The sequence below is a fragment of the Haliotis cracherodii genome, unplaced genomic scaffold (genome assembly GCF_022045235.1).
Source record: "Haliotis cracherodii isolate W230 unplaced genomic scaffold, xgHalCrac1.p SCAF_4, whole genome shotgun sequence".
Lineage (NCBI taxonomy): Eukaryota > Metazoa > Mollusca > Gastropoda > Lepetellida > Haliotidae > Haliotis > Haliotis cracherodii.
This window is the reverse complement of record NW_027266297.1, coordinates 38,155,056-38,178,853: the sequence shown is the minus strand read 5'-3', so window position 1 is coordinate 38,178,853 and position 23,798 is coordinate 38,155,056. Positions and strand designations below refer to the sequence as shown.

Here is a 23,798-nt window from a genome sequence, read left to right as displayed (position 1 = left end):
AGAAGGCCGGCAGCATCAAGAAAATGAAGTGGTGTCTTCCTTCCAGTGGCCGTATCTCCGAGGCAAGAGAGTTAACTGACTAAAGTCCAGTTTCCAACCTTGCCTAACTAGACTGAAATTTCCAGGCTCGATCGTAGCGCCACCAGTGGCTATTACAATTTTTGTCCCATCTTTGTCCCTCCTATGGACCAATCAGATTCTATCTCTCATATTACTTGCATTTGCTTCAAACACAAACAAAATAGCGCCGACACCGCGATGCGGCCGTATGTAGTCGTGGGTGGTGGCGGAACGAAGTGTTTTGTTTGTTTGTTGTTTAAGGCCGCACTCAGCAATATTCCAGCTATATGACGGCGGACTGTAAAATAATCGAGTCTGGACCAGACAATCCAGTGACTGACATCAGGATCGTAGTGTATATGTTACAGTCACTGTGTAAAATCAGTGAATATTTTTAATGACTGAAAATTTCGGCGTTTCCTAAATTGCCTAAATGAAAACTCGGTCATTTTACACATTGACTGTAACATACAAACCGGTGAAGCATTGACGATGAATTTTCCGTCGTTGTCACCAATCGAATGCCACATTCCTGACTCGTTCACTGTGCGGTGTTACCTAGGTAATCAAGACGACTAACACAGGTTTAGTTGAAATATTTTATTCTACATTTCCTACGATTTTATTATGTACATGTTTTTCACAATTCATGACTTGTATACACCGACGCTGATAAACAGTCATCAACAAACAATTACTTCATCAATAAAAGAATTCAAAATATACTTGACAGGTTGAAAAATGTCAATTGCACAAATATTGACTAAGTGGATCATATTTATACATCCATCCTCCCAACAAGAAGTATACCAGATACTCCATGAAATAACAAACACTATACACACGTATACATTAATTCCTTTATACAGAACCAACCCATTATAAAAAATAGTTCGTTTTGATAAACAAAAATGTAAGATTTGATTTTATGACTTTTAAAGTTTTCTTATATGAACTGCCGAGGAAAAGAAAGTATACACACGTTTGATGGTGGTTAAATGAAACGAACAAGAAATGGTTATTAGATGGTGATGTATTTGATACGGGTATCGGAGGTGTTTTGGACTTCGGTTTCGCATTCGTCACCACTCGTCCCTTTCCGTAACCTTCAAGACGGCTTATCCCGGAATAACACGAGTTGGTCACGAATGTTCGGTTCCGGTGGCTATTTTCAGCCTTGAAACGTTTGTAAATGTTTGGTTTAATCCAATTTTCAAGTGTATACTTTCTTTTGCCGGGCGTGTATTTCACCATACGAGTGTTTAGATTAGGACATGCATGTTCCTGCGTTTATTAATTACGTGATAGACTGTGTCGGAACTACCATAAATACATTCTAAGTTGCACCAATTATCTCTAGCACTCTGGGTTCAGCAAATACTGAGCCAATCGCATTGTTTTGTTTCTATAAATAAATAATTATTCGGAGCACCTACACTCAAGAACCTTTTCCCGAATGTGACTTCAAGTTCAGATACGCTGAAGAACCAAACCTTGCTGGAGACATTAGATGGGTCAGGCTATTAGCTCTTGTGAGTTTTACGCCGCTTTTTGCTATTTTCCAGCAATATCATTACGCGGGGACATCGGAGATGTCCTTCACACATTGTACCCATGTTGGGAATGAAACTCGGGTCTTCGACGTGACGAGCGAACGCTCTAACAACTAGGCTACCCCACCCCCTTTAAGCACTAGTCATATGTATAGGAACTGGAACAGAGAGGTCCTGAGATTAGTTTATTCTTGTGGTGGAAACGTTGTGTCGGCACATCACAGCCTCGGGTTGTTTCTCCGCGTGATTACAGTTTATAGAACACTTTTTTAATTAATTTACAAAATTTGTAGACGCTTTTTCCATGACGGACACACATTTCCAAACCTGCGAGGTAGTATCTAATTTCAACCAAACGTCACAACACTGTCGTACTTTCGGGTACCCATTCAACAGCTCAATAAACTGACACAGTGTAGATTCGAACCCGACCCTAACTCTGGAGCCTTATAAAGAGAACGATTTGATTATGAAACTGTACTGATGTATCAGCAGTTTTAGGGTGAAAACAAATCCATTGTATTCCCTACTGGAATTGGTATGACCGACAACAGTCATGTATATCATATACATGGTAGAAAGTATATATTTTGCTATAAAGTCATTGGACATAAAAACATAAAGCAAGATGAAACGGGACGGGAATAGCATAGTATGTGAATAAAAGTGCAGTAGTAACTATATATAGCTACTTGATTCATTGTGACTTCATCTTCATCAACAAAACGATACAGCGGAACCCCGTTAGCCCGGAAACCTGCCTCCTGGACAGTTACTCTTCACAATCTCTTTATGAATACAAATATTCACTCTGTCACCAGGACTCGTTAATCCGGATATTGTTGTAATTCGATTGTACTTGGGATGGCAGTGTCTGGATGAACGGGGTACATACATTTGTATATATATTTCACAATCCTAGCTATGATTTGATTGATAATAAATGATTCAATAGATGATTAAACATGTAGAGTCATCTTTCAGCAGCATCCAAGATGTATCAAAATAAAGCAACATCGATTGGAATAGGAATAGTGAGATGCCTTTCATACCTATTACAGAATGTAACCAAACTTTACACATAGTAATGAATTATAATTGCAGCAATGTAGTACATGTTATCAAAATTACCATGTAGTACTGAATTTAATCAAAACTGCAAAGATGCAGGGAATGTAACTAACATTCCAACATACTAAATGTAATCACAATCCCCTCATGTTACTAAATGTAATCATAATTTCTTGCTAATGGACTAATAGACAGCTCTGACTAATCAAGCCATTGTCCATCAGCTGTGACTAATCAAGCAATTCACAAGCTCTCACAATAAAATGTTATTTTCAAAATACATGACATGAGAATAAATATCTGATGTTTTATGAACTAGTAATTCATATATTCCACGTTAAAGATTCAAGAAAAATACGTTTCTAGGTAGACGAAACGGTATTTTGCATAAACAGCACTGTCATGCGGTATCATTAGAAACCAAACCTTAGAGAGACATACATTAATGCTTGAATTAAACTGATTCTCATCACTAATGAAATGATTGATAATTACTTGGCCCTGATTGATATGGGACATGAAACTATTGAAGCATAAATCTATATTATAATACTATAAATAATATATATTATGCCAAGTGCCAGGTGCCAAGTGTAGGGCTATGTTCAAATAGTTCAAAGTCCCCCAAAATATAATTAGAAATTACAGTTACAAAGTATTTAAATGAGCATGATGTGAATACGATTTAATGAAAGATTGTCAATGACATATATTTCAATATAACCGGATAATAATGAATAATCCAAACAAAGGCGCCATTGTTCTGGGACATGGCGGGGTCGGACGTTTTAGAAATCCAGTTGACCTCGTTTTGTCCCATTTGGAACCTCAAATCCACCGAGAAAGGTCAATCCTTTAACAGTAAGCATTTCCTGGATGCAAATATATCATGAGAGGTATCCCACGACAGCATGTCACGTCCTAGGTTGGATTTCGCGAACAGCTGGTTTCAAAACTGATTTTCAGTGATCCATTCATATAATTTCCATCACTATTTAGTCTTTTGCACCCAGTGGAATCTGTTTCAGCAGACAACCGAAACTGATTAGTCCCTGGTTTTGACCTTATATATATACTTTAATCACGACAGTATCAGTGAAATAATAATATCAACGTTTTACTTCAAAAGAACATTATCGGTAAGGATCAAATGACCATTTCACATCAGACACCAACACAACGTACACATGACCTTCACCTCTGTCTACAAGGTCATAAAAAGGATTGCGTTACCCCAGCAGAAAAATTCCCAAACTTTATGGATTTTCTTGACATATAACTACATTTTCCTTTGGAATAATTACATATTTGCGACACTTCACGATACGACAATACAGCATGTGTATTCTTTTGTTTGAGAACACTTTATGAGGTGTGGGCACAGACAGGCCCTTGCTGTTTGAGATGGAGGATACCTCTGTGGCCATATATCCCTGCACAGTTAATTGCATTCGCTTTTGGTGTCACGTGATCAGTATTTTTCAAGGTCTTGAGGGTCCGGGGTGTTCAGGGGGTGCCTGTCTGCTGATTGGTCGGAGCTTCGGGTGTCGGGTGTCTTGCCCCTTTGTTCTCTGCCCTTTCTCAACTCATCTAGCCTCGCTTTGACATTCTCCGTCTGTCGCTGCTTCTCAGAGGCATACCTGTTCAACGAAATTTCAGTACGTCATGAGTCACATGATCAACGAGATTTTAATACTAGAACGTCATTCGGTGAGGTGAGGTGAAATGGCGTTTTACGTCGCGTCCAAGATTATTGCACTTATATGGCGACGTGCGTGCACATATGTCCGGACTGATGCCGATATATAGTGCTAGCCCACTGAGATACCATGCCGAAGTTTAACATAAATACCCCACTCAGAGTATACAGTATACTGACTCCGAGCCGACCAGTCCTTGTTTTAGCCCCTTAATGCCGACGCCAGACAGGGTAACAACAAGTATCATCTTTTAACGTCTTTTGGTATGACGCTGCCGGGGATAGAACCCCGGACCTTCAGCTATCCGGGCAGACGCTCTACCACAAGACATTAGAGGCGGTAAGTAAGCAATTAGACAATGATCGACAAAACTTCGATAAATCATCAAACAGTGACCACGCATTTGTTGTTTGTTGTTTAACACCGCAGTCGGCAATATTCAGCCACATGACGGCGGTCTGTAAATAATCGAGTTTGGATCAGACAATCCAGTGCTTGACATCATGAGCATCGATCTACGTATTATGGATACGATGACATGTATCACCCCAGTCAGAGAACCTTACCGCCCGATCCCGTTACTCGCGTTTTACGACAAGCATGGTTGCTGAAGACCAATTCTAACCCGGAACTTCACGGGTCTAGTGCGTCTGTCAAAGGATGCGACTGTGGTTAGTTTGAAAAAACCGACAAAACAATGAATACAAATACGCCTTAATGCTTGAAAGGAAACATGAAAATGTCTGTTTGTTTATCTATATATAAATTTACTCCATCTCAACGTAAATCCAATTTTGTAATTGTATCTATTTTGTCATAGGGCCATCGGTCGGTTCAGGTGTCGGGATTGTGGTCACGTCCAAAAAACATAATACAAAAAGAACAGATGGACGTCAACTTTAAAGTCAACTGACCATAGCAACATGTCACGGTTATGGCGAATCAAATTATCATTTCCTACATAATACTATTTTTCAACAGGTTATACGGTATTTGGTGGCTGAGCTTGTGATCGTGCAGGTGAATGTTTGTTGGAATCACGTGACTGAGGCGATGCGCATGAGTGAGACAGAAGACGAGTCACTGGAATATTGTTAAAAGCGGCGTTAAACCCAACTCACTCACTCACTCACTTATACCTGGTGTACCGCATTGACATATTCCAGCTTTGAATAAACCTGTCGCATGTAGGTTGCGGAAGATGCCACCTAAGAAAGTATTGTGTTGATAGTAACTGTTTTATGTTCGTTTAGGTTAAACGAATATATCTCAATGTGTAAGACCACTGCATTGCACGATTATCACACGAGCGTCAGTGTCTATGTATATAGGATGGCGCATTTCTGACACTTGGGGTATTAATCGATCTAGACATATCTAAGCAACAACACACAGGCCTGTTTACGATTGATGTCCGTTACAGTGAGAGAATGGTTCACATAAGCAATGCTTGAGCACATTATATCATTGCGTGTTAGATTCAAGTCAGAGGAAACACTGCTCGCCATAAGAATCACTCTGTGATGAGGTGGGGTGAAATGGGGTTTAACGTCGCGTTCAAGATTATTGCACTTACATGGCGGCGTGCATGCACGTGTGTGTGTGTGTGAGTGCGTGTGTGAGTGCGAGCTGCTGCATGTACTAGTCCGGACTGATGCCGATTATATAGTGCAAGCCCACTGAGATACCATGCCGCAGTTTAACATGAATACCCCACTCAGACACAGTATACTGACTCCGAGCCGACCAGTCCTTGTTTTAGCCCCTTAATGCCGAGCGCCAGAGAAGATAACAACAAATACCATCTTTTAACGTATTTTGTTATGATGCAGCCGGGGATCGAACCCCGGACCTTCCGCTCTCCGGGCAGACGCTCTGCCACTAGACCACCGAGGCGATCTAATCACTCGAAACAACACTGGTACTCTGAAACATTAACGAACGTTAAGACTAAACATTTTTTTTCTAAATTAATTCCTACCACATATTAATTGATGTCGACTAACGTCGAATTGAACATCACTGCAGCTAGGGTAGGGCAGGGTATGGTGCTGACAGACTAGGGGACACCATTGGGCGAAATCAGGGGTTCGAACCCACGATAAGCGGATCCTCGAAGGTAGTGTATCCGATTGTCTGCACATAACCTGGGTAGATCCAGGGTAAAATAGGTCTTCAGCATCCCATGCTTTGCCATAAGAGGCAAATAAGCTCGTCGTAAGAGGCGACTAACGGGATCGGGGGGTAGGCTCGCTGACTTGGTTGACGCATGTCATCGTATCCCAGTAGCGTGGATCGAAGCCCATGATGTCAATCACTGGATTGTCTGGCCCAGACTCGATTATCTACAGACCGCCGTCATATGGCTGGAATATTGCTGAGGGAGGCGTTAAACAACAAACAAACTGAAAAAATATTAAAATCACATCTTAGTTTTCACTACCGCTTAACAAAGATCAGAGGACATCCCAGTACCGGTCTCGTCAGAACTATCTTTCAAAGCTGCTTTCTGATTGGCTTGTATCGATTTCTTGTTAATCATTTCATTGTTCGGTCAAAGTTCGTCAAAGGTCGTTCTGGATTATTAACAGACCGCCGTCATAAAGCTGGAATGTTGTAAAACATCAAGATCTAGGCTCTCAGTGATCATTTTGTATTCTCAGGTGGACCTATGTACTGCCATCGCATTCCTCGATGCCATGACTTATTTACTATGCCTTGTCAGAGTTCTGTGGTAGACATATTTGTGTTGCAGTATGTTGCCTGATGCTTTCAGTGAGGTTTATTAAGAATAAACACATGAAGCGATCAAGGTTCAATATTATATGACGCGCGGCTTAGACTTGCTTTTTAACATAAACAAATCAATACAATATGGATTTTAATATTATGAAGTTATCATGAGTATTCTTGTTAAAATCCCGCGCTGGCCCGCTAAACACGTATTGACCCGCTCAAATCCCGTATTGGCCCGATAAACACGAATTGGCTCGCTCAAATCCTGTATTGGCCCGCTAAACCCGTATTGGCCCGTTAAACACGTATTGACCCGCTCAAATCCCGTATTGGCCGGCTAAACCCATATTGGCCTGTTAAACACGTATTGACCAGCTCAAATCCCGTATTGGCCCGCCTAACATGTATAGGCCCGCTGAAATCCCGTATTGGCCCGCCTAACATGTATAGGCCCGCTGAAATCCCGTATTGGCCCGCCTCACATGTATAGGCCCGCTGAAATCCCGTATAGGCCCGCTGAAATCCCGTATAGGCCCGCTGAAATCCCGTATTGGTCCGCTCACATCCCATATTGGCCCTCGGATGCTTCATTCTTCCCCTTTCTATAGGTTACCCAATATGTGGTTGAACCTTGTTCATTCTGCAATGTTTTTCTATGACAAGAACTTTTTCGGTTAAATCAAAAACAAGAATTCCTGCGATTGTTGTCTGGTATTTGAGACATGTAGCAATTTGTCAAAACTGTCAATCGAATTTTCGTACATTCTCCTTCCGTCCCAAGCTTCTCGAACTGACAACCTACTTGAGTCTACAAACACACAGAGAAATACAAGTGTTGCGTTTCTAGGCGTTGGAGTGTAGCATAAAGACGTTTGTAGATCCTATGTCAACATTTCCACCGCCCGATTGACAAGGGATGAAATCTATATTCATCCTAGATACAAAAGACTTATCCATCACTTACGATTGTAAATACATTCTCTACCTGAAACACCCTACCATTCGGGGTATGCACACAACACAGGTCGATAACTTTCTTAACAGGTTTGCATAAACACCGCCATGAGAAACAGAACAGTCGATAATTCGGCTGTGTTGCATGCTTAAGGCTTTGGAATCTTAGAAGGGACATTGTCGCGTTGTCCCTTGTTTGGTTGTGCTTGCTTACAGAGATAATGCACTATGTAAAATATATACCGCGTACTTGGCGATACCCATAAACTGCTTGGCCTATATTGCAGACGTGAGTGATATCAAGGTGTATCTAAAATGTCCTCCGACATGGAACAATTTTGGTGAAACCCACGAGAACAAATAAAGTCAGCATCAGTACCAGCCAGGCATCATTATCAGTGCGAATGTGGGATTCGAACCCACGACTATCAGATCCGGACATCTCAGAAACTCCTCACAACGTATTGTTGTGGCGCTAATGGGCCATTTACCTTTTCTTTCCGATGTGCTACCGAAACAGGATATGTTTTTCAGTAGCTGAGGACTGGTATCCTCTGTACCGTAAACACTCATCCAAGCATAATGCTTGCTTAGTATAATGTTTATAATATTAATACTTCTATTAGACTGAAATGTCCCATATCGAATCAAACTAAAGCCTGGGAACAAATTGAGGCTTTATTTTGTATTCAGTATTGAGGATACAGGATTTAGCATTCAATTTTACATCCCCAGTATTCAGCGTTCATGGTTCATCGTTCAGCTTTCCCATCTTAAAGTCTAACATCCTTACTGTAACCGATTATGAGTATTGCCTAGATCTCGCCAAATTATTGATTACATGCTCGTTTTTCGTGCCGTATAAATAATTCAATAGTGAAGGTATTGTTCCTTCCACTTCAAAACGGTGTATGCTGTTATCTGAACTACAATCAAGTATATTGTTTCAGTCGAATGTATTGGACTTTAAAGACATATAAACCGCTACCAATAGGTCAATAGGTGTGAGTGAATGAGTATGTGGAAGTTATTGAAAGGGTAAGCACTAACAGGATTCGTTTTTGTTAAAATTTCCACAAGTTCTTTTTGTTTCAAAGTTCAACATTTTAGGCATGAAGAACTGAATCATTTCGTTCGATCTAAAATACGTTATCCCATGGTCACGCATAACAATAACAATAACGATAAGAGACTTACGAGGGCTGATTGATACGTCATAGAAGGGATTGCGTAATAGTGAAATCTCTATTGTGGACATTACAATATGTCATAGAGGTTTATCCACAAAAACTGGAGTCAATTAGCGTCACCTATAGATAAGGCGTTAGAAGGATTGTCATTAACAGTGCTATCACAATCAAATAATAATGTAAAGTATTTAGCCTCACTAAGAAATGTTTAATAGCCTCACCTAAAGGTAAGGCGTTAACAGTGATATCACAATCAAATAATAATTTAAATGACCACGTTATGGCATTGGACGTGGTTTCATTACTGCCAGGTTTGGTGGTATATATTGTTCTGCTTCGCATTTGCTTAGTAAGGCGTTAGAAGGATTTGCATATTACCATTACAATCAAATAATAATGTAAATGACCACGTTATGGCATTAGACGTGGTTTCATTATTGCCAGGTTTGGTGGTATATATTGTTCTGCTTCGCATTTGCTTAGTAAGGCGTTAGAAGGATTTGCACATTACCATTACAATAAAATAATAATGTAAATGACCACGTTATGGCAGATATCCAACAAAAACAACAACAACAACAACAACAACACGAAATCCTAGAACACAACAAGAAAGAAAACGTAATCATACCACTTTTGAGTAAGAAGTGTTATACAGACAGGAATACCAGTGGGCACAGGTTGTTATATGGCTTATGGCGCCTTATTCGTTAGGCATATTTGTCGCCCTTAGTCGTGCCAGGATCCGCTGATACTGGGTTCGAAATACTCTTCAAGAAGTCATTCCACTTTACACAACAGTTGGAATGCCTGAACTTTATAAGAGCATTTTTATATTATTGTTGTTGTTGTTGTTCCAGAAACAGCACCACTCCTCTACTCAGAGCCCGAGAAGTGGTTTGCAAGCTTACGTATTAATCTCCCCAGTTCTACATCTCTACAAAGCTAAAAACGCCCTGAACGAATGTTCGACCGTGTGTTTCTGTCATTGGTAGGATTTATAGGCGCTTAACTCGCGAGCACTGATTACATAAAAACCCATGAATATTTAAACCAATCGCTGAACTTAGTATTATGTAAACGATTCGGGAGATCACGTGAGAGAAGCAAATCAATCTTCTAATACTCAGTCTGTAAGGAAATATGCCCGTGTACATAAAGGAGAGCTGAACGATATGGTTTAAAGTATTTCTGTCGCCCAGTGTTACATCGTCAGTTATTTTTGAATTTTGAGAATATTTAATCATTCAGAGGCCGTTTGACTAAGAAAATCTAGCCTCGAACATTTTCAAAAACGTTAACACATTCAACAGCTAGAAACTGTTTTCCAAAATTTCTCCTGAAAAATGATAAGATGTTTTGGTAGCCTAGTGGTTAAAGCGTGCGCTCGTTACGCCAAAGACCCGGGTTCGATTCCCGACTTGGGTACAATATGTGAAGCCCATTTCTGGTGTCCACCGCCGTGATATTGCTGGAATATTGCTAAAAGCGGCGTAAAACCATACTCACTCCACGTACGTGAACAGTGGTAAAGACCACGTAGACTGTCATGTGAAGAAGACAGACATTGCCAATTATGTAATTCTCCTGCCTTTGAAGACGAGTTTCATTGTCTCTTTAGATGAGAAGCTCTTCCCAAACAAAGAATCGTCTTATATACTTCTAAATGTAACATTTTGCGTATATCTGCCATCTTATTATAGTTTTGTCTAAATGGTATATGAATATACACATGTCCCACCGTTGGTGGTTTGGAGAGTAAACGTGACTGATTGATTGACAGATGCATGGTAGAGAACTGTAGAGTGAGTGAGTGCGTTGGGTTTAACGCCGCTATTAACAGTATTCCAGTTATATCGGGGCGTGTCAGCTTTATGTGGGAGAAAAGCCCCAAGTGATGCAGGTCTGAGACGTTTACCACTTCGATGAAACCCACGAGCACGGGTATGGTGCTGACAAACCTAGAAACATAATCGGGGAGAACCGGGATTCGAACCCACAATCATAGGTTTAGCCCATCACGTCACTCGTGTTATTAGAAAATATACACTGATAATAGAACAAGTATGGTATTAACGATACCATAAATGATAATACCGTTAGAGTATTATTGCGGAACCCTGTTAATCCAGAAATCCTGCCTTACGGCTGCTTGTTATACACCTAAGTTTCGTTAATTCGGAATATTGTTAATCCGGAATATTGTTTATCCAGAATATTGTTAATCCGGGTATATTATTAATCTAGAATATTATTTATACGGAATATTGTTAATCCGGAATATTTTTAATTTCGAATATTGTTAATCCGAAATACTTTTAATCCGGAATATTGTTAACTCGGAATATTGTTAATTTGGACAAAATCATTGGGAGCACTGCCGCGTAGAGTAAACATGTTTTACTGCATAGGGGATCACTGTTATGAATCGGTAAAATGGATTATCTTAATGCCTAGTTTACCTGGGGTCGGTCGACTGCCGTGTTTGACGTGTCTCACACTTAGTAGACATAGCGTAAAGATATACATGCATCAGCAGGATTGCATGTGATATAAAAGCTAGGTATTGATTATCAACTGCAGTGCAGCCATGCCCGAACTCAGCCTGTGTAAGTCCCCGATCCAACACGCCAATCACTACATTTGGTGGCAGGGAATATTGACCAATGTATTGTATCTACTTTACCAACGGCACTATATCAACATGGAATTATCTACAGACATATTTTGAAGGTGATTCGAAGAAGCGACAATACATCGAGTTTCATCTAAATGAAAAATAAAAATAGTTCTATTCGATCCTCGTCTGACAAAGGTTTCTAAGGGTAAGGTCCCCCCTGATCGATGCCGTGACGTCATCGGACAATTACTTAGAGCTATTATGCCGTGCAGCTGTTCGGGTGACAAGACACCTGACAACCTGTCAAGGATGAGAGCCTACAATAAACAACCACGACTTACCCGATTTGTCGTTGTCAAGGTTACAAGAATGAGGATGAGTGGAGATATGTACAATCGTGGTAGTGCATAAAAGAAATTGACATCCCGACATGGGTACAATGTATGAAGCCCATTTCTGTTGTCCCCGGCCGTGATATTGCTGGAGTATTGCTTAAAGCGGCGTAAAACCATATCCACTCACTCACTGAACAATAAATCTCCCACAAGCCTCAAACGTCAATGAATCGCGAATAAACACATCCAAATTCATTATTGTACCAAACTGTTTCGCAGAGAAGCACATCAAGAACAACACACCGTAACATTTTAATGATTCCAAAACACTGCACTTGCTTTTTTTCAGAGTAACGATGTATTTAACTATTGACTAAACGTAATACAATAAAAAGGAACAAAAAGCCCATAATATTCAATCCAAATTCACTACATATTTCATGTTCAAAAATCAATTTAACCTGTCAGATCAAAGACATTTTTGTGTGGTAGAAACTTGAAAGATAACCTATGAGAACCTAGTCATTCATAACACGTTAATGGCCATGGCGGTGTGGTACTTTCATTTGTATAACGTGAATATTTAATGTTTTCTTGATGTGTTATTCTAAATCGTTTAAGAAACGGACCGATGTTGGTATTATTAGATTCTCCTTTGAATTAGAGAAGCTACGTTTGTCCTGCAAACGTTACACAGGAAGAGAGGACGCCATCGAGCGATGCCCAAAGGCTGAAGACTCAAAGTGACACGTGGTAACAATGGAATTTCCGTTCTGCACACGACACCAGTGTTACAACCACTCGTTAATACATATGTGTAGATAAAAACGTGCGCCAGAGTGAGTGAGTGAGTGAGTGAGTATGGTTTTACGCCGCTTTTAGCAATTTTCCAGCAATATCACGGCGGGGGACACCAGAAATCGGCTTCACACATTGTACCCATGTCGGGAATCGAACCCGGGCCTTCGGCGTGACGAGCGAACGCTTCAACCACTAGGCTACCCGACCGCCCCACGTGCGCCAGAAATATCGCGAAAATGTAAGCCTCGGTTTGTAACTAAGCAGCGCTTGGGATTACCACTCGATGACAACCTTTGACTACTCTTATTCGGATGAAATAGTTGAGTGCACTGTTGACCCGTTGTCTCGATCTACATCAATGTCGCCCTGCACTCACCCTATTGAATTCCCCACCATCCTTTTCTTTCTTTCTTTTTACTTTTGGGGTGGGGGGATGGTTGTTTTTTAGTTTGTTTGTTTATGTTATTACTCTGCGGCCATCAATACTCCCGCTGTATCACGGCGCCTATACAACCTGTGATTTATAGCTGGAGAAACAACGTCAGGTAGCATGTTACTGAGTCTGACCACCTGATCCATTTTACCCGTGATATAGGTCCTCAGCAACCCATGCTTGTCGTAAAAGGCGACTATGCTTGTTGTTAGAGGCGACTAACGAGATCAGGTGGTCAGGCTCGCTGACTTGATTGAAGCGTATCATCCTATCATAATTGCGTGGATCGATCCTCATGATATTAATCACTGGATTGTCTGGTCCAAATTCGATTACTCGTGGGGTGGGGTGGAGGGTAGGGTACTACACAGAGAGCGAAAAAAGAGATCCTAACGCGAGTTGGGCGTGCTTGCACACATCCCCAAAGGGCGGATGTGTTGACGCGCTGGAGATGTATGGGTTGTCATGGGTAACAATCAATAAACAACCCTGGTTCTCAAGTGCCACGACACAGATCAACAGAGGATTTCCCACATGACATAATGTCTGCTGAGACGGTAATGCGACAGGTACCTGCACACAGACACTTCACCTCGCCCGGGTCTTCCCGTCAGTAACGACTATTCCCCAGCATTTGTTTCTTATTGATTCATTTAGTATCCGCCGACACTAAATTTCATTTGTGCGGAATCGTATTTTCATATCGTTTTCAGAAATAAGTTGCAATTAAAAAAAATATGTTCCAGGGCCCCGTTTCACAAAGCGGTTGTAGCACTAAGACGACGCACTTACACATAGACTTACGACTGTCGTAGCACTAAGACGATCGCACTTACACATAGACTTACGACTGTCGTAGCACTAAGACGATCGCACTTACACATAGACTTACGACTGTCGTAGCACTAAGACGACGCACTTACACATAGACTTACGACTGTCGTAGCACTAAGACGATCGCACTTACACATAAACTTACGACTGTCGTAGCACTAAGACGACGCACTTACACATAGACTTACGACTGTCGTAGCACTAAGACGACGCACTTACACATAGACTTACGACTGTCGTAGCACTAAGACGATCACACTTACACATAGACTTACGACTGTCGTAGCGCTAAGACGATCGCACTTACACATAGACTTACGACTGTCGTAGCGCTAAGACGATCGCACTTACACATAGACTTACGACTGTCGTAGCGCTACGACCACTTTATGGAACGGGACCCTGTTTTCTTAATTTCCGCGAATGACATATTTTTAAGGCATATTTAAAGTAAACACATGTTTTCTAATTTTAATTTTATTTCGAGTAATAACCCTGTTTTTTGAGTAGATGAGTCAGTTTAACAACTCTTTGAAATGTCTTCCAGTAACATCACAGCGGGTCAGCTTGATGGTTTGTTTGTTTGTTTCTTTAACGTCGCACTCAGCAATATGAGGGCAGTCTGTAAATAATAGAGTCTGGACCAGACAATCCAGTGATTGACATCATGAGCATCGATCCACGCAAGTTGGACACGATGACATGCATCAACCATGTCAGCGAGCCTGACTACCCGATTCCGTTAGTCGCCTCTTATGACAAGCATACTCGCCTTTTACGGCAAGCATGGGCAGCTTTGGTAGGAAAGCCCGAAGTGATGCAGGTCTTCGATGTAACCGTTTCTGAAAATGCACATCCCAAGTAATATCGCCATGTAACACCGCCTGGCAAGATTTCTTACCTAATAAAACACCCAGTCATCTAGTAATTCTGCCACATTTTCCCACCATTACACAACGTCCGTTGGCATCCAATCAAACGGTAATTCTACCATCAAGCGACAGTCATTTGTGTCTTCACTCTCTAAACGTCGACATCTGACCATCACTTATCATACACCCTGCACACCATAGATTCACCTGATTTGACCTGGGCCCCGCTGCACAAAGTTATCTTAGCACTAGGGTGATCGTAACTCCCATACTTTAAGAGGAAGCGCAGAGATCGCTTTGTGCAACGGACCCAGGGCTGCTCGTGGCTACTCGTGGAACCCGGGTCTGGGTTCGGTTTCACAAAGCGGTCTTATTCCTTCGGTTATCGCAAACTGCACGTTAAAGTATCTGAGTTTGGACAATGATTAGCGAGACCCTGGTTCAACAAATCAATATTAGCTCAATGATTTGTTTGTTAATCATAACCCATGACACGTGGTCCTCGCGCAGCTTGGGGAGACAACTCTGCACTGAATTACACCACAATGGACAATGCTGTCAAAGAAATAGATGGTAGTAGTAGTGTTAGTCGTAGTAGTAGTAGTAGTAGTAGTAGTAGTAGTAGTAGTAGTAGTAGTAGAAGTGGTGGTAATCGTAATCGTAGTGGTAGTGGTTGTGGTGGTAGTAGTAGTAGTAGTCGCAGTGGTAGTGGTAGTAATAATAGTGATCGTGGTAGTAGTAGTAGTAGAGGTGCTGGTAGTAGAAGTAGTAGTAGTCGCAGTGGTAGTAGTAGTGGTGGTGGTAGTCGCAATCGTATTAGTAGCAGTAGTGTTTGTTTGTTGTTTAACGCCGCACTCAGCCATATTCCAACTTTATAACGGCGGTCAGTAAATAATTGTCTGGACCAGACAAAACAATGATTGACATCAGTAGTAGTAGTGGTGGTGGTTGTGGTAGTAGTAGCAGTATTAATAGTAGTAGCGGTCGTGGTAGTAGTATTAGTGGTGGTGGTGGTAGTAGTAGTAGTAGTAGTAGTAGCAGTGGTAGTAGTAGTAATGATGACAGCGATGGTAGTGGTGTTGGTAGTGGTAACGTTGCGCTACTTACATGCCGTCCATGGCGAGGCAGTCGTCCAGCAGCTGCATGGCTCTCATCATCCTGTCATCCTGCAACCGCCTCCTCTTGTTCTCCAGGTTCTCCTTCTGCCTCTCCCGCTCGTTCTCCATGTGGGTCTCCGTCTGCTCCAGGTCGGTCAGCATGGCGCGGGCCTCGTGCATGTGTTTCTGCAGGCACAACACACCTCGTACATACACTGCCCTATACACACAAATATGGAGTCGGCGAGTCGTCCCTCTATTTATAATTTACTGATTGAATACGTACATTTCACGCCATAACTGGCTAACCATTGTCACCTGAAACGCGTACAGTGAAACATCCCTAACTCGAAAAATGAAATATCGGAAATAGGATAACCTGAACATAATACTGGTAACGTGTCCGTATTAAAGGGGTGTGCCTATATCGAGTGAAAGGATTTCGAGTTTGCAAGGTTTCGCTGTAAAGAGTTAAGGCGTTGCCTACCTGTTGCTCCTCGTCCGTCACCGGTCTGGCCGGAGATACTGATCTGATTCCATTTGGTGACGCAGCTCTCCTCCCCATCCCGCCCATCCCGCCCATGCCCCGCATCGCCCCCATACCCCCCATGCCGCCCATGCCGCCCATGCCGCCGGAGTGGGGTGACAGCGAGTCCATGGAGCTGGGGGACATATCCCCTGACTCGATCTGTCTCCTTCTCTCCATCCTCCTCCTGCGTTCCTCGTCATGCTGCTCCTCGTCCACAATCATCATCTCCGACGGAGCTCGGCTGGCTCGCGATGCTCGGCTCATCCTGCTGCGGCGGTTCCTGCTGCCATTACGGCTTTCAGCTGAAAATGATCACGTTTTGTATGTTCATTTTTTAATTTTGTTTTTTGTTTGTTAACGCCGCGCCCAGTAATATAATAACACTCACTGGCCCAGTTCATGTTCTGATTTTGTTAAATTTCTTTACAATACAATTACATGTTTTGCTTTTGCTGTTTAACGCGCACTGAGCAATATTCAAGCTATATGATGGCGGTCTGTAAATAATCCGAGTCTCGACCAGACAAACCAATGACTGGCGTCCCACGAGGTACAGGTACAATGGCATACATCAACCCAGTAACCGAGTCATCCATTTAGTCGCCTCTTTTTGTTTAATGGGGACCTTCCTACCCCGACTTCAACACCGGGCTTTTAGATCTACGTGATTGGGTTACGATGACAGGCATCAACCACGTCAGAGACCGCCTCTTACGACAAACATCAGTTGCTGAAGACCAATGCTAACCTGGAACCCTCACGCGGCCGTTTTGTGTAATTCAGTAAATATCCTTGCCACCTTTCTTCTTGACATATGCGATCCGTGAAGATCCGGATTATGCCCCCCTATCACTACGACCACGAATATTCCGAATAGGAAATTAAGTAAGAACAACACGATTCCCCAAGGACTAAGACCAGAGCAACACGTGCTCTCTGTTGAACCTCCATGGTGGAAATGATGAGTTGGCCAGCCTTCCGGGACCCAAGAACATGCCGAAGTGTCAGGAAAAGTACCGATTTTCGCAAACTATTCGTAAATATGTCGTATTAGTCGTATCTTATTCGTTGCGATCGTCATGCATTCGTACATGCATTCGGCATAGTGATAGGGGGGCATTAAAATAGATTTTCAGCAACTCACGCTTGCCATGAAAGGCGATCGGGTGGTCAGGCTCGCTGACAAGGTTGATGCATGTCATCGTATCCAACTTGCGTGGATCGATGCTCATGATGTTAATCACTGGATTGTCCAGACTCGATTATTTACAGACCGCCGTCATAAATCGAATGAATTGGAATATTGCTGAGTGCGGCATTCGACAACAAACTAACAAATCTTGACATATGCTGTAGCTCACGTATGACATACATTGAGACGTTGCTTCACGACCGGAAAAGCGCCGTATGAAAAGTCAAATAATATAAAATGCCAAACGTACGTATACACCCATGGTTGATGATGGCTAAAGATGAGAAAAGAAAAGAAATGGTTATCCGATCATAGCTGTGTTTTAGGCCATGTGATTGCAGTGTTTCCGGGGCTGTTTTAAGCCTACCAGTAGTAAAGGTTTGATAACGTTTGTAATCTTTTGGTCATATCCATTTCCGTCAGCGATCTAACCCACTAAGAAAATGTTATTCCAAATATAACAGTCAATTAGGTACCTCAATCTGAATATTATTGCTGTTGTTGTTGTTGTTGTTGTTGTTGTTGTTGTTAAGGAAGAGAATATATTGATTTCAACTTCTTTTATTATGAGGAGCACAACGTCTCGGAGTATATGCTTCATCAGGTGAATGAATGCCATGTTACTTACTTACTTACTTTGGAGATTTAACGTGCGCTTTCCGACTGATGCGTATTTCGCACACGAGCCCGGCCAGGCCATTTAATGTGTTTCCGAAAGGGGCGAAAGTGGTGTGTGCAACCCAAGAGGGGGCTTTAAGGGTTGCTTATATAGAATTTTGGAATTTTGAGATTTGGAATAGATGCCGATGGGGTTGGGGAGGAGAACTAAGGGAGCTGGGTATGGTGGATGTTTGTTTGTTTATGTAATTTTGATTTGGTAGATTATAGTGTTTTTAGATGCGTTTTATTAGTTCCGTTTTGATTAAGAATACGCCTAAGGCCTTGAAGTTTTCTAGTTTATTTTGTGGGTTTAGTATTGCTTCTAGAGTGAGAGCCTTGTTTAGATTGAGGGTGGTTTGTAATGCGGTTCGATGTGTTAGGTAGTGTGTGCAGTGGATGAGTGGGTGTTCTGGGGTTTCTAGTTGTTTGCAGTGTGGGCAGTTACCTGTAGTATGTTTTTTAATATTTTTTTAGATGGTTATTTAGGTTGGTGTGTCCTGTTTGGAGTTTAGTGATTACTCTGTCGATTTGATGGATGGAGAATTTTTGGTTTGGTTAGTGGTTTGCTGAGTACATTTTTGATTTGGCTATTTGAGTTTAGATAAAGGTTATGCCATTTTTTTGGTGATTTTTTGCTTGTTTACGCTTTTAATTTCTGATTTTGAGATTGGTAAGTTTAAGCTTATTTCTGGGATTTTGAGGGATAGTTTAGCTGCTTTATCGGCGTTTTCATTACCGTATATTCCTGCGTGGGCGGGTATCCACAAGAAGGTTATTTGTTTGCCTGCCTTAGTTAGGTCGTTGGAGCTTTTAAGTATTTGATTTTATTAATTTAGGTCGGTTTGGGGTATTTTTGTTTTGGAGGGCTTGCAGTCCACTAAGGGAGTCGGGAAGTATTAGGATTTTTTTGGTGTTTTTTGGATTCTTGATTATGGAGGGCTGAGGCCATGCCCATTAGTTCTGCCGTGAATATTGATTGGTTGTTTGGGAGTCGGAAGGATTGCCATGGGACAGAGAGCATATATATGTAAATGTAAGGACAATAAAATTCATATAAACAAAACAAAAGGTGATAAATAACAAAGGTAGGAAACTAACAAGGAAACAGATGATTGGCGCGATTGGTGATTAACAATGGCAGAGAAAACTTTAGAGTAATTAGCGCTGATAGTATGGAAGCCAGTACTTAAGTATCATAGATACTGGTGTCTCCTGATGTCAATGGCTTCTTGTAGTTTTCTTTGTCGCCAGCTGTTGTTGGTAGACAGGACTTTGGTGGCTTCCCACATGATGTTATGGTTTTGGTTTTTCAGGATGTGTTCGGAAATAGCCGATCTTTGAGTCTGGTGTTGAGGGGTCTATTGTCTATTGTTAATCACCTATCAGCGCCAAACATCTGTTGGCTTCCCTTGTTAGTTTCTACCTTTTGTCATCTAATTAATTTTGTTGTCCTTACATGTACATATATATGCTCTCTGCCTCATGGCATTCATGGTTTAAATGGCCTGGCCGGGCCCGTGTGCGAAATACGCATCAGTCGGAAAGCGCACGTTAAATCTCCAAAGTAGGTAAGTAAGTAACATGGCATTCATACGTGTGCGACATACGCTTGCAGTCGGAAAGCGCACGTTAAATCTCCAAAGTAAGTAAGTAAGTAAGGCATTCATGGCATTCATACGTGTGCGACATACGCTTGCAGTCGGAAAGCGCACGTTAAATCTCCAAAGTAAGTAAGTAAGTAAGGCATTCATGGCATTCATACGTGTGCGACATGCGCTTGCAGTCGGAGAGCGCACGTTATATCTCCAATATAAGTAAGTAAGTAAGTGGCATTCATTCACCTGATGAAGGAGTAAGCATACACGTTATGTTCCGTTGTGGTTCTCATAATATAGAAGTTGACATCTATATATTCTCTTCCTTATGTGGATCACTTCTAGATGCCTTTCAAAGACCTGATTATTGTTGTTGTTTTATTTTTATGTTTTATAACGATTTTCTATATTCACCATGTGCTCTTGATTCTGCCCTGAGTGCTGCAATGTCCATCTTGAACTGTTCAAACTCATCATTGATATCTGCCCGGCACTCCGACAGCTGGGAGGCCATCTCCTTGGAACTCTGGAGGGACTCCTCTATCATCTTCTCCAGAAAGATGCCCTGGAATGAAGAATAAACATCATCAATGTGTGCCACAAAAGATACAATTTGATTGGCTAACCAAGTGATGTTTGGCGTGTTCCCTGGAACCGAAAATAAATTAGGCCACGCCCACTATGGGGTTTACTTTTTGTTTCCTGATTGGCTGATAATACGGTGGGCGGAACTTGAGTTGTATAATTGCACTGATATCTTATTGTTTTCTACATTTTTGAGTGTTTATGATTAACTAAGCAGCATTTTTAGTTATTATTGTTGACTTATTTATTTGGTATAAAACTTTACCTAAATATACTATATTGGTTTTTTTCACGTTCACGCGGGTTTACGCGAAGTGTGGATACCGGTTTTACGTTTAAACATCGGTAGGGGTTAGTAATTCAAAGCCACAATCTCAGCTGCAACTGCCACTCATCACCTTTGCACAGGCGCATTGTCCTTGAAGCAGTGGCACACCTGAACGAGTGAGTGAGTGAGTATAGTTTTACGCCGCTTTTAGCAGTATTCATGCAATATCTCAACGGGGAACACCAGAAATAGGCTGCACACATTGTACCCATGTAGTGAATCGAACCCGGGACGAGCGAACACTTTAATCAGTAGGCTACCCCACCGCCCATCACACCTGAACGAAGCTTCCCTGAACTAACGTAAGTCTGTAGCAAGTATTGCCCATTGATAGTATCACCTGGTTCCAGGCAGGCAGACAGCCGTGGGGTGGCCTAGTGGTTAAAGTGTTCGATTACTGGTTATAGTACCTAATGTATGAAGCCCATTTCTGGTGTCCCCGCCGTGATATTGCTTGAATATTGGTAAAAGCGGCGTACAACCAGTGCTGCAGACAGTCCTTACTGTCCCAGGAGCCATGTCGTTGCCCCCAGCTTCGTGGGTGAGGCCAACTGTTTCCACTGTTCCCTCTGAAAGTTTGGTTCTGAATCAAAGGGATAGACCCATGGACCAAATGGACCTGGATGTGTTCTGTCAGGTCGGTTTCTGACCTGTGTGTCAATAGTCTGGGTACTAATCGTGATTGGTGATTTGGAGAATGTCAGTTCTGGCAGACTGTACTGACCCAAGCGTGATCCTAATAGTGTCAGCGATACGCTGAATTGTAACACCAAGGCTTAATGTAAGCAATATCGTCTGTATAGCTACCAAGTGCCGACAGCATCGGCGACCGAACACATTCTGTCATATCCGATAAATATTTACTTCTGTCGCCACAGCGCGCAAAACATGGCTGGCAGGAGCGGAGAAGAGAAACGGGGAAGTGTTTTTTAATCAACGTTCGTTTCCAGAGAATGTAATTCTTATTAAGAAGTTTAATAATGTACCGTGGACGTAAATTATTATTCCCCTCTGATACAGATTATTCATTCTGAGCAAAAATGTATTTTGTATGCATTATCGATTTGTTTGGATTGGGGTCGAAAGGAAAGCTTATCGGTATCGGTCATACAACTAGATCAATTACTTCCCTCATAATTTCATTCACTGTTTACACATAGAGCTAGATCGAGTATTTGCCCAATAATTGTTGATTTTACAGGGCTAATACAACATTCTGTCAGTCGGTCGATGTAACAGTTCGGACGTGGCATCTTTAGGACGACCAGAAGTGCTTGATTCATTATCCTCGTGTAAGTCGTGAATGATTGTTTTGGCACTGGGGGACTATTTCCTTTCACAATGGCCTACTTAAATGGCATCTTCCCGAGGCAAGGGAGTTAACTGACTTCAAAGGCCAGTTTCATGGGCTCGATCGTAGCGCCACCACTGGCTATTACGAGTTATGTCCCTTCTAGGTCCCTCCTATTGACCAATCAGATTCCACCTCTGATATCACTTGCATATTCCTCAAACAAAATGGTGGCACCCAGTGAAGACGATCTGATCTCTAATCAAGATCTGTATTGTAATAAAATGGGTCTTACGAGGTGCATGACATCACGTGATCCTCTTGAATTAGACATGAAAGGTTTTGAAAAAATATCTTTTGACGCTAAGTTAACGGTACCCATGCATTGCATATCCTGCAATCGACTGAAAACTGAACGGCAACCGGATGTTGATTATGTTACGCGATTTTGATCACTCCATTATACCAGCCTAATTCGGCAAGGGTGGAAACTGGACTTTTATAGTCAGTTAACTCCCTTGCATAGGGAAGATGCTTCCATTGTGTTGTGGAATGTCGCGAAGATCCTCCTTGCCTGTCACACACAAAGGCTTTTTACCCTGCTTGGCGCTTTACATTAAGGAGATAAAACAAGGACTGGTCGACTCGGAGTTCGTATGCATGTTAAACTGCGGCACTATACCCAGCCACAAACACACACACGCGCGCGCGCACACACCTGCATTCACGTCACTGTATGAGTACGATAATCTTGAACGAGAAGTCATATCCCATTTCACCTCGCCTTTTTGACTACAATGAAACTTCGTTATGTCGACTTTTATTCACTCTATACACAATTTTACGACAATGGATCCATGACTTCGAGTTAACTACACGTCTGTATAGTAAATCAAATCAACAAAACCAATGGTATAAACTGGGCCAATGCTATCTGGTATTAATTGAAAAATATGTGAACTTTATGCTTCGAGAATGGTGAAGTCGATCCATGTTCTCCATCAATATATAAATCATGTTTTCTGGCACAGATAATGTTTATCGGTTATTCATGAGCTTTATTAACAATCTAACACTCTTAACATTTTCATATATATTGGCTCCTCGTATAACAGACCGAATAGCCTTTGATGTCCGTCGGCTATGAATGGATTGTCCATTGTACAGAGAGAAAGGCGTTAGTTTATGTTCGGCTGTATCTTACAATTGTACAACTCAATACAAACACTGCAATCTTCAGTGTCGTTATGTCCTCTCGCCTTACTGCTCCAGCCGCCCCATTCACACAAGAAAACTCACGCAAATATTCCAACCGATCGCAACAATGATACCAAGCTACTTGTTAAGTTTAGTGTTTATATG

At 41.8% G+C, this 23,798-nt stretch overlaps 1 protein-coding gene across 1 annotated transcript in view; it reads right to left on the bottom strand.

Annotated features, from left to right (window-relative positions):
- Positions 1–680: 680 nt before the first annotated feature.
- The window catches only part of LOC139480206 (uncharacterized), a 34,594-nt gene continuing 11,476 nt past the window's right edge, over positions 681–23,798 (bottom strand). The window contains exons 2-5 of the mRNA XM_071263239.1: positions 20,647–20,797; positions 16,744–17,087; positions 16,267–16,442; positions 681–4,324 (exon numbers count right to left, since the gene is read on the bottom strand). Coding sequence (XP_071119340.1) covers positions 4,156–4,324; positions 16,267–16,442; positions 16,744–17,087; positions 20,647–20,797 — 840 coding nt within the window. The 3' untranslated portion in view covers positions 681–4,155. The remainder of the gene's footprint in view (positions 4,325–16,266; positions 16,443–16,743; positions 17,088–20,646; positions 20,798–23,798) is intronic.